This window comes from Monodon monoceros, unplaced genomic scaffold (assembly GCF_005190385.1).
Source record: "Monodon monoceros isolate NGI ecotype Baffin Bay Population unplaced genomic scaffold, NGI_Narwhal_1 Super_Scaffold_9, whole genome shotgun sequence".
Lineage (NCBI taxonomy): Eukaryota > Metazoa > Chordata > Mammalia > Artiodactyla > Monodontidae > Monodon > Monodon monoceros.
This window is the reverse complement of record NW_021703786.1, coordinates 36,037,198-36,048,903: the sequence shown is the minus strand read 5'-3', so window position 1 is coordinate 36,048,903 and position 11,706 is coordinate 36,037,198. Positions and strand designations below refer to the sequence as shown.

At 60.5% G+C, this 11,706-nt stretch overlaps 2 protein-coding genes across 7 annotated transcripts in view; one reads left to right on the top strand and one right to left on the bottom strand.

Annotated features, from left to right (window-relative positions):
- The first annotated feature begins 257 nt into the window (after window positions 1–257).
- The window catches only part of AXIN2 (axin 2), a 29,831-nt gene continuing 18,382 nt past the window's right edge, over window positions 258–11,706 (top strand). For 2 of the 6 annotated variants that reach the window (XM_029211922.1, XM_029211928.1), the window contains exons 1-2: window positions 646–986; window positions 2,876–3,811. In XM_029211922.1, the coding sequence (XP_029067755.1) occupies window positions 2,997–3,811 (815 nt within the window). In that variant the 5' untranslated portion in view covers window positions 646–986; window positions 2,876–2,996. Of the gene's footprint in view, window positions 353–645; window positions 987–1,869; window positions 2,126–2,875; window positions 3,812–11,706 lie in introns of those variants that run through there. The other 4 variants (XM_029211923.1, XM_029211926.1, XM_029211925.1 and 1 more) reach the window with 4 other exon arrangements.
- Window positions 285–2,220, bottom strand: LOC114889542 (collagen alpha-1(I) chain-like). The gene is made up of 3 exons (XM_029212896.1): window positions 2,162–2,220; window positions 1,434–2,092; window positions 285–1,279 (listed from the first exon to the last, which is right to left on the bottom strand). Exons 1-3 carry the CDS (start codon window positions 2,218–2,220, stop codon window positions 285–287), a joined length of 1,713 nt encoding a protein of 570 aa, XP_029068729.1.

Here is an 11,706-nt window from a genome sequence, read left to right as displayed (position 1 = left end):
GTACTTGAAAGGCGGAATCAGAACTCGGGCCGGGAGCGCCCGGGTGGCCTCGGGGGCCTGGCGGGGGGCGGGGGCGGGCTGGGCCGGGCCGGGGCGGGCGCGGGGCGCTGTCCCTTTAAGGCGGGAGGCGCGGGCCGGCCGAGCGCGGCAGTGATTGGCGCGGCGGGATCACTGGCGGCCCGGGCCCGGCCCGGGGGAGTCGGCTGGAGCCGGCTGCGCTTTGATAAGGTCCTGGCAACTCGGTAACCACCCGAGCGCCGGGAAATAAAAATAACCCCTCGCAGTCATGGATCGCCGGGCCGCCGGGCGTCCAAGGCGCCCGTCTCCCCCGGCGAAAGCTGTGCTGTAAAAGGTGGGGGCGGAGGCGCGGCCCCGGCCGAGCCGCTTCCGAGCCGGGTCCCCCCCGGGCCGGGGGCGAGGTCGCGCCCAGCCGCGTCGCGGGCGCAGGGCGCGGGAGAGGGTCCGGCCCGGCCGAGAGGCGGCCGGGAGGGCGGCCGCGAGCCGGACGGCCCCGGAGAGGGGCGGCCGGGGCGCCGGGGGCGGCCCGGAGCGCGGCGGGCGCGTACCTCCCTTTCAGGACCGTGCGCCGGCTCGCGCCTTTGAAGTGCACAGTGAAATCCACGGCGCAGTTTTTGTTGGAAGCGCCCGGAGGACGTTGGGTGCCCGGAGTGGTTGCTGGAAGCGGGGCCCGTGTCGAAAGCCGGGCCGGGCGGGGGCCGGAGGAGCCGAGGGCGGCCGCGGCGGGGGCGAGGCCCACTCGTATCTTCCGCAGAAAGAGGGGCGGCGGGGCGCGCCTCTGCCCCCTCCCTCGCCGCCGGGTTCCCCGCACTCCCTCCCCGGCCGCGCGACTCCCCCATGTTCCCCGACGCCGGGACCGGCCCGGGGGGGCCCGGGGCCGCGGCGGCGAGCCGATCCGGGGGCCGGGGCCGAGGCCCTGCCCAGGGCGCCCGCGAGGTCTGGGCGCTGAGCCCGCGCGCGGACCCCTGGTGAGTGCGAGGCCGAGGCGGCGGGCGGCCCGCGCGCTTTGATGTGCCGGGCGGCCCTTTGAAGTGGGCAGGCCGGCTATTTCGGGGCGCGCTCCGGGCGGGCGCGGAGAGGGGCGGCGGGCGCGGCGCCCGGCGCTCTGGGGGGCTCGGCCGGGGTGGCGGGGGCCCGGCGGAGAGACTTGTGCGAGTGGCGGCCGCGGCGGGGGCGGAGCGGGGGCAGATCCCCTCCCCCGGGGGCGCCGCGCCGGGGCGGTGCTGGGTGGGAGTCTGGGTGCGAGTGTGCGCCGGAGTGCCTTTGGGAGGTGGGATGAAAGGGTGGCGGCGCCCCCCGCCCCCTCCCCTCCCCCCGCCCCCTCCCGCCTCTCTCTCCTCCCCTCCTCTCCTCCCCTCCCAGCCCCGGTCAGCGCAGAGGGGCCCCGAGCGCCGGCCGAGGCTCAGTCTGCGCGCCCGAGCGGCCCGAGCCCGGGGCGCCCGCGTCCCCCGCGTCTCTCCTGCCGCCCGGCCCCGCGCCCCCGGCCGCCCCGGCCCCTCGTGCAGAGAGGCCGAGCCTCCGCGCGTCGCCATTGCTGGACCGGCTGCCGCTTTCCGCGCTTCTCCTGCGGGCGCCTCCGACCCGGGCTCGGGGGCTGCGAGCGCCCACCGGGGCTCTGGACGTGTCGGGGTGGATTGGGGCCGGGGGGCGGGCCGGGGGGGCTCGGCGGAGATGAGAGCCGGGCCTCGGGCCGCCTTGGTCTTCCAGGTAACGGGGCCGCCCCACCTCCTCTCCGCCCGGGGAACGCGGCGCTACCGGCGGCCTGAGGCCCCGCACGGGGGCCACGCGCGCCCACCCGGAGCCCAGGGTTCCCGCCCCCGGTTCGGGGTCGCGCCCCCCGCCCCGCCCCTGCCCTCTCCCGAGTTTGATCCTCCCCTTGCTGGGGAAAGCGGCTGGTTTACTGGTTAGATAAGACTTTTTGCTTTTGGGAAAAAGAGGCTTGAGGTCAGCCGAGTCTGGGATTCCTGGCACAGGCAGTGTTAGCGTGAGATGGTCTCTGATCCGGTTTTGTAGGGTTTGCGGCTCCAGGAGGCGGGGGGCGCGGGGGCGACGGGTCGTGAGGCTTCTCTGCTCCCTGGCAAAGTTGGAAGATCAAAGCCTTGTCTGAGTGAGTGGATTTCTGGTTTGGGGGAGCCCGGAAGACCGAGGTGTAGACTGAGCCGGATTCTTGGCGGGAGGTGGGGGCGCAGCGAACGCTTCCATCTGGGTTGCGGGGCGGGGGCTGCAGCCGGGAGTCCGGGCGCCCGTTCCGCCCTGTGCTGGGCGGGCTTTCCTCCTCGGTCGAGGCTCTTCTGAATTTTTAAGGAGTGGGAGGGGGGGCGCAGGGGGAAGGGGTGGGTGGGGGGGAATGGGAACCAGATGCCGGGGACGGGCGCGTTTGGAGCTCGAGTTATCTGTGCGGAGAGCCGAGTGGGGAAATTTACCGAAATTGGTTTCACCTGCACACAGCCCAGCGGCGCGGGGTTGCGCGTCTTTGGAGTGGATGCTGTCGGGGCGAGGGGAGGGCAAGGGAGGGGAGGGCCGCCCTGCGTGCGCCCGGGCCGGTGGGTTTTTGGAAGCTGGTGTCTTCTACCTCGCGAGCCCTCCGCCCCCGCTGCCCCCTCCCCGCGCCCCTTCCCCGCCCCTTCCTCCTCCCTCCTCCCCCCCAAGCGTGCAGGGAGCTCAGATTTCGCCTTTGAAAAAGCAGCCTCTGATACTTTAGATGAGCACCTCGCAGATAGCTGGGTTGCTTGATTTGAATTTGAGGAGTTGAAAAGCCTGTTTACTTTCTTGCTTTGATGTTGGGTAGATCTGGTTTTGATTATATCAATACCCTCTTCTCTCCCTCTACCTCCCCCCCCCTTCCTTTTCTTCCCAGAAAGGAGGCTCAGATGAGTCCCTGCTGACTTGAGAGAGAAAGAGAGACCACGCTGATTGCTGAGAGGAACTGGAAGGAGAAAAAAAAAATTCCTCAACTCAGCGAGAAGAACTCACTCGCCATGAGCAGCGCTGTGTTGGTGCCTCGCCTCCCAGACCCCAGCAGCAGCTTCCGCGAGGATGCCCCGCGGCCCCCAGTGCCGGGCGAAGAAGGGGAGACCCCACCGTGCCAGCCCGGGGTGGGAAAGGGCCCGGTCGCCAAACCCCTGCCTGTCTCCTCCAATGCCAGAAGGAATGAGGACGGGTTGGGGGAGCCGGAGGGGCGGGCGTCTCCGGATTCCCCTCTGACCAGGTGGACCAAGTCCCTGCACTCCTTGCTGGGTGACCAAGACGGTGCTTATCTCTTCCGGACTTTCCTGGAGAGGGAGAAATGCGTGGATACCTTAGACTTCTGGTTTGCCTGCAATGGATTCAGGCAGATGAACCTGAAGGATGCCAAAACTTTACGAGTAGCCAAAGCGATCTACAAGAGGTACATCGAGAACAACAGCATTGTCTCCAAGCAGCTGAAACCTGCCACCAAGACCTACATCAGAGATGGCATCAAGAAGCAGCAGATCGATTCTGTCATGTTTGACCAGGCGCAGACTGAGATCCAGGCGGTGATGGAGGACAATGCTTACCAGATGTTTCTGACTTCTGATATATACCTCGAATACGTGAGGAGTGGGGGTGAAAACCCAGCCTGCGTGGGCGGCGGGGGGCTGGGGAGCCTGAAGCTCGTGTGTGGCTACCTCCCCACGCTGAATGAGGAGGAAGAGTGGACTTGCGCCGACTTCAAGTGCAAACTGTCGCCCAGCGTGGTCGGCTTGTCCAGCAAAACCCTGAGGGCTACAGTCGGTGTGAGGTCCACAGAAACTGTGGAGAATGGACACAGGTGAGCCTTCGATGGAGGGTGAGACGGCCTTTGCAGATGTTTTTGAGTTAAGTAGGGTGCATGGACGGGTGCATGGACGGGTGCATGGACTGCTGAGGCTCACAGAGGCCTGTCCTGAGCTCGGACCGCTGGCCACGAACGCTTCGATCTTGCGTTTTGCTGTTGAAAGGGGTGGGAAAGCGATGCACACACAGCTAAATACCTGTAGTCTTCCAGTGCTGGCTTCACACAGGGGCAGGCAGTGTGCGTTAATGCGGGTCACTTACCATCCTGGGCCAGTCTTGGGGGGGTGTGGAGAGAGGACAGCAGCTTTTGAGGCCGATGACTCACCAGCTACCAGGCACCGGTTTGGGAAGGGGTTGTTCACAGCTAAGACATAGGGAGTAGGATGGATGTGGCCAGGGAGGCACCTGGCTTGTGGCGGAGCCCCAGGAAATAACGTGCGTGCCCACCGACCGTGGGGATAAGTGGGATCCATTGAGCTTTAAGTTCAGATAAGAGCCAGCGATTGGCTTAACAGCTGGGCTTGCGATTCTCTTTGTGGGATGAGATATTAACCCTGCAAGAAACCTCCTAAGGAGGGGAGGCCCTGTGACTTTCCCGAATGCAGGGCCCTTAGCTTTGGAGCCTGCTGATACATTATTCTGGGTTTTCAATGCTTGCGGCCCGAGGATCAGACCCCAGTTGATTATTGCGTTCCTTGGTGCTGATGGAGAAGAGGTCTTGGCCGGAGAAGACTGGAGAAGGGAAGAGTACCTTCTCCTTCGAGGCTTCAAAGACAAATGGTTCTTTATAGAATGGCCAAGTTTCAAGATTCTTGACCTTTGGAGGCAACTTCAGACCTCCTGTTAGAATGAGTTTTTCTGTCTCTTTCTCGCTCTCCCCTTCCAAATGTCCAAAAAGAGAATGAGCCTCTCAATCCCAGGTTGCTGCGGACAGCATGCAGGGGAGGGCCTGGCCGGGAGCCGCTTATCTCGCTGTCCATTGTGTCCGGCTCCGTGGGTTTGGAAAGGCAGACGCGATCTGGCGGCTGTCTCTCTGGAGGTTACCCTCCCTCTGTAGGGTCCGAGGCAGGCAGGAGGGGCAGAGGAGCGGGGTCTGAGCCTGGAAGCCTGTGATCTCGGGGTGGCCCTGCAGGGAGGGAAGGATTGTGTTGGGTCCACCAGGGGGCGCGCCTGCAGCCTCGGGAGCCGGCCGTCTGCGTGCAGTCATCTGGTCTACACCTTAAGTGGGAACGGATTGGCTTTTGCGAGGGAGCCAAGGATCACGTGAACGGAGTTGTTTCAGCATCTTTAAGCTTATGGCTTCAGGCTGTTTTGGAGGAAGATACTGGCTCTGGCTTCTGTGGCTGGCAGTCAGGGGCCACCTGCCACCCCTGCCCTGTTCTGTTAGGTGGACGTTTGGGTAAACCCCGCTGGCCTCCATGCCCTCCAGGTTGGCAGCGGTCGCCAAGGCTACTTAAGGCCTGTGGTCAGGCAGCTTCTCCGGGAGCCTTCAGACAGTGGGGCTTCTGTGTCCCCCAGTGTCAGGGCCCAGAGCACCACCTTTGTAAACAGCGCCCCGTGTGGTTTTGGAGCGAGACAGGCTCCCCAGGTGGGACCCTGCTGTGACCCCTCCCCTTCGCGGGTGGACAGTAGGACCCAGCCTTGGCGAGCCCCTCCCCCTTCCACAGCCCCCCCCCACCCCGCTGGGCTGTCACTAGGGCTCAGCTTTATGGGGCGGGCCCTTGGGAGCATCAGGGACCCTGGATGCAGGGCCTGGGGTGCTTTGCGTGTCGGCGCTTGCCTTTTGGTTGGGAACTGTGGGTGTTCATATACAAATGACACCTTTCGCTGGCCTCTGGGCTTTCCATACTAGATTCGTGTGTGTGTTTTCTCCCACTGTCGGGAAGAGACGACATATCTTACCTGGACTGTACATGTCTTACCTGGGCATCATCAGAGAGAAATTAGGACACACCCCGATATTTTTTTTTAACATGCGAGGTATTCAAGGGTGCCTGAGGTGTATTATTAGGAGCTGCCCCGAGTTATTCAGAGACCCGAGTTGCAGCCCTGACCGCCTCTTACCACCTGGGCTGAAGTCTTTCTGAAGCCCGTGTGCCCTCTGTAAAGGGAGCGGACAACCTTCCCTTCAGTTTATGTCACAGGTTGCTATAACATTAGGACCAAAATAATAAACAGGAAAGCCCGTTGCGAAGGGAAATGTCTGAACAGCACTCATCGCCGGCTGTGTGAGAAGGGCCAAGCAGGTTCGGGTCCCACTTTCAGAGAGTGAGCCTTGGGCTGTAGCACGTGTCCACTGTGAAGTGTCAGCATGTCCCCTCCCCACGCCGTGGCTTTCTCTGCTTGCGGAACTTGAGCGCGTTCGCGTTCGCAGCTCGGTCTGGGATCGGCCCCAAGTCAAGTCCGCCTCCCCGCCACTTGTCAGGCCAGGTGCAGTGAATGAACCAGGAGCCCCGAGTCCTGCCCTGCCGAGGGGTCGGTCCCTGTCACCAGCTGCTGAGCAGCGGTCTGGGCAGCTGGATGCCAAGGGCATGGCTGGTCTTTAAGCCCTTTGATTTCCTTGAGCGCTTAGAGCAGCCTCGTTTTAATGACTTGTTTGTGTCCTTACTGACCGTAGTGTCAGGTTTCATGTAAAGAGTTGGAGCCTAAGAGCAGGCATGGTCCTCAGAGGGAGGGGCTCAGGTTGGAGAGTGGTCCAGCAGGAGGCCTGGGCTTCTGATGGTCCCTGTAAATAACCCAGAGCCAGGGCGAGACACACAGACTACACACAGACACACACAGACACACACACACACAGGCTACACACAGACACACAGGCTACACACACACACACAGAGACTATACACACAGACTACGCACACAGACTATACCCAGACACACACACAGACAACACACACATGGGGACACACACAGACAACACACAGACACACACAGACAACACACACACACAGGCTACACACAGACACACACAGACACACAGACAACACACACACACAGGCTACACACGGACGCACACAGAGACTATACACACACACACACAGACTACAGACGCACACACAGACTACACACACAGACAACACACACACGGGGACACACACAGACAACACACAGACACACAGACTACACACAGACACACACAGACTACACACACACACAGAGACACACACACACAGACTATACACAGACACACACAGACAACACACACACAGGCTACACACAGACACACACAGACACACACAGACAACACACACACACAGGCTACACACGGACGCACACAGAGACTACACACACACAGAGACTACAGACACACACACAGACTACACACACAGACAACACACACAGACAACACACACGGGGACACACACAGACTACACACAGACACACACAGACACACACACACAGGCTACACACAGACACACACAGAGACTATACACACAGACTACACACACAGACTATACCCAGACACACACACATACAACACACACACGGGGACACACACAGGCATAGGCACACAGGCATAGACACACACACACACACAGACTACACACGTACATACAAACTACACACACACAGACTACACACACATACATACAGACTACACACAGATTACACACACAGACACACCGACACAGGCTACACACACAGAGAGACTATACACAGGCAGACACAGACTGCACACACAGACTACACACACATACACACAGACACACACAGTCATAGACACACACACAGACTACACACACACATACATACAAACTACACACACAGAGAGACTACAGACACAGACTACACACACATACACAGACTACACACAGACACACACAACACCTGGAGCATGGAGGCGTGTGCAGAGGGGCTGTGGAGTTCGGAGCCGGGGTCGGGATGCTCTCCTTGTCCTTCCCTGGGCGGTCTCACCTGTCTCTCACTGGACCGTCTGCTCTGGCCTCACGTAAAGTCAGGGGGCCCCAGCAGGTGGCCCTCTGCCGGCTCCCAGCACTTCCTGTCACCCCAGAGCGCTCGCTGATGGGGCCGGCTTATGCGAAGCCACTGGAATCGAGCTTGGCCTCCATCATCAAAGAAAATGACGCAAGAGGAAAGCTGTGCTGGAAGCAGCGGGCCACAGCGAGCGGATGCAGGCTCTGAGGAGGGCGCTTTGCTGGGACACGCTTGTCGCTTGTCGAAGTTTGCCTGCTCTCAGAAGGGTGTTGCCTGATGCCATCTGCGTGCCTGGCCTCTCTCGCTCCAGGCAGAGGGCTTTTTTTTTTTTTTAATTTTTTTTTGCGGTACGCGGGCCTCTCACTGCTGTGGCCTTTCCCGTTGCGGAGCACAGGCTCCGGACGTGCGGGCTCAGCGGCCATGGCTCACGGGCCCAGCCGCTCCGCGGCATGTGGGATCTTCCCGGACCGGAGCACGAACCCGTGTCCCCTGCATCGGCAGGCGGACTCTTGACCACTGCACCACCAGGGAAGCCCCTGTCAGAGGGCTTTTGAAAAGAAGAGCACACAGCCTTAGAAGCCAATACTTTTTAAGTTGCATTGTTGTGAGAGGGGACCCAGAAAGGGGTCCCAAAGGTCACGTCTATTGTGCTCTCTGTATGGGCTTTGCCCTGGTGTCTGGGGAGCAGGCGGGGGCCTGCAGCATCTCAGTGAGATAAGAGATAAGAATGGTGGTGGGGGGCAGAGGAGGAGCCCACATTTCCCTTCCCTTAAGGTCCCAGGAGCCTCTGCTACCTGACAGCTGAAAGCCCTTTGCATATTGAAATTGCAAACCAGGTCTGTGGATGGATGCCCAGTGCAAAATCTGTACATAGGCCTTTACTCTCCAGAGGAATTTAAAACCCTTGCAGCAACTGGGAGCACAACAGTCCTGAAGAAATACTCAGAGCATCTGGGTACAATTACTGTAGTGTGGTTGAGTTTCTTCCCTTCTTCTTTTTTTTTTTTTTTTTTTAAAGCGATCACAAGAAAGCAGCTCTAATTCAGTTTCTTGAAATTACGTGATGATTTTGACAAAGTTCTGAGTTCTTAAAAAATTGAGTCTCTGTCTCTCCCCACAGGCTGCCACCTTCGTCTGCCTTGTCCTGTTATGATGGTAGGAAAATCCCAATACTTTATTGCAGGCAGCTGAGCTAAGAGCAGTATATTCCATTTTTAATTACCGGTCACACAGTAGCCCTCTATTTTGGAAGGGAGGGAGACGAGTTTATTTTGGGACCCGTGTGTCTGACTGGGAGCACAGAATTCTGTCCACACTTGGGATATGAGCGAGGTGCCTTTTTCTGTTGGGGAGGGAGGGGTTTCTGTTGCGTCATTTTCTCCCTGCAGAGGCTGAGTTACAACCCTCATACTTGGGGCACTGTTAATGTGTTAATACCACGAAGATAGCAACCCTGAAGGGATGGAAAGAGTGTGTGAAGGCGGTTTAAGGCCATATTGGCTCTTTTGATCTCCATGCTACGCCTCTTAGGCGAAAACACCCCTCAGCAGCCTACTTGGTCCTGAGTGGAAAAAGCTTTGAGCTTCTGCCACGAGCCCCACGCTACCTGCAGCTGGGGAGACCCAGATGGGGAAGACAGACCTGTCCCTGCCCTCGTGGAGCTTGTAGTCGCATACACGGGACAGGCCTTCACCATGGAAACGCACTGATGACATGTAATTGTCATGATCAGTGTCACCCAAGAAGTCTTGTTTTTGTTGGCGGGTGGTGTTTTGGAGCGTTCCTATGCCAACCCCGTAAACAGTGCCCTCGCTGGGCCTTTCGGAGAACATACGGACCCCGTGCAGGTGGCCGTGTTTGAACTGCACGCTGTTTTAGTGGAGCCCTGTGTCCACGGAGGTTGTGACACCTGGGGTCACCCAGCTGGCCGGGAGCCAGGCCGGCACCAGCCCGCGGCCTCTTGATTTCTGTTACTTGATTCCTGAAGTCCATCAGCTTCTCCATCCTGCTTGGAGGCAGCGGCCCACTGAGGCAGCTGGGGGCTTTGGGCCATTTTAAGGCCTTGGGCGACCCCGTGACCTGCGCTCACCCGCCCCTTGGGGCTGCCCTGGCCGTGGAGAAGTGATTTCTTCTTTCTGGCTTGTACGCCGTTTCCTCTTGTCCCACCTTCAGTGGCAATACCACCAGAGCCACCCTCCTCCTTATCGGCTAGGAGACTGTTCTCACTAAATCATCCCTCATCTCGTCTCTTCTCCAGAAAGACCAACTGCCTCTCCTTGGTTCTCACCACCCTCCTCTCTCTCTTGCCCTGGTGTCTGGAGATCCCACACTGAGGACGTGGGGACCAGTTCTACGTCATGGAAGATCTCACCAGCCTCATTGCATCATCGTAGAAAATCCTGGGGGCGGAGCGGGGTGGGAGAGAGCAGAGTATCCAGGTGACAAGGTCAAGGTCGCTGGCCCGTGGTATTCAATGACCAGAGTGTCCAGGTGACAGGTCAAGGTTGCTGGGCCGTGGCGGTCAATGGGTTCAAGCGCCATGTTCCTCGTTTGCACTTTCTGGTCACTTCTCCACCACGCCACATTCCTGGAATCTGGCTTGACGTTCCGGCCTAGCTCAGACCAACAGCCTCGGGGTCCCTGCTGCCGTCACCTCCTCCAGGTGACCGGAGGTGGGTTCCACGCGGCCGGGCCTCCAGCGGGTGGCCTCCGACAAGACTTTTGGCCCCTGCTTGGGGCCCGTTACCTCCCTGGGGGGTCGTGAAGACGATCGGGCAACAGACAGTCCTCGAGCCCCTGCTGTGGGCCAGGGGAGGGTGCAGCAGGGAGTAAACCAGGCCCTGCCCACAGCGAGCCCTAAGTCCTGGTGGCCCTCGGGCTTCATTAACATCTCGGGGCGGTGGGGTTGGGCTGGATAATTAGTGTCACTCTTGTTTGTTTTGTCACTGCAGCTAGAGGATAGGCCCCCTGAGGACAGCAACCGAGCTGTTCTCCCACCTTTTCCAGCCCCGCTGCCCTCCCTCCCGCCAAACTGTGCAGCGGCTGCCTGCCTGCCCCATGGCCACTTCAGTGCAGCCTGGTGGCCCCCCCAGACCCCTCGTGCCGCTGGGGAAGCCTCCGGCTCCCCCTCACCCAGCCAGCTTGATGCCCTCCTGCCCCAGGCTGGGGAGGACTGTCCACCGCTTCTCCCATCCCTGGTCCTCACATCTGCTCCCACCGTCCCGGGGAGCCACCCGGCCTCCCGGCCCGCCCCCTCCGACACTGCAGGGCCAGGACTTCCTCTTCCAGGTAGGTCACTCATCCTGCCTCTTATGCGAGAGCTTTTTGAAACGTCGAGGCTGGTCTCTGAACAGGGGCAGAGAGAGAGGCTGAATGGGAGCCGCACGAATCCATCCCACAACCGCTGCTTCCAGCTCTGACATCCAGGGCTGCTGTGCTTGCGGGGCCACCCGGGCACATCTGTCAAACGGGCACACGCGCTCCTCGCCCAGGGGCAGTGAGGGCCGGAGGAGGTGGCGTGTGTCAGGGGCGCCGTCATGCCTTCTTTCTGGTACCCCTGCCCAAACCCCGTCACGGGGACCTGCCTGCCAAGCCACAGGTGCCAGGGGACCAGAGACCGGGGCTGTGCACCTCACGAAAGGGTTGGGGCTCGGTGAGCACGGGCAGGAGGTGCCGTCACCTTTCAGGGGCCCCTTTCATCCGCCAACCCCAAGGCCATCTTTACAGACTGGCGGCTGCGGCCTGATGGAGTAAGTTCCCTTACTTGGACTCGGTGGCCCCGGCAGAGCGGGCCTGGGTCTCTGCAGACGAGGGCCCTTCCTGCAGCCCACCGACCATGGCGGGTTCTGCCTCTCCCTTCCCGGCCGCACTGAGGCCCTCGCGGAGACACAGCAGGTGACACAAGAGGAATGCAGCCCAGCTGGGCCGGCACACTGGTGTTTCTGGGAGGAGGTC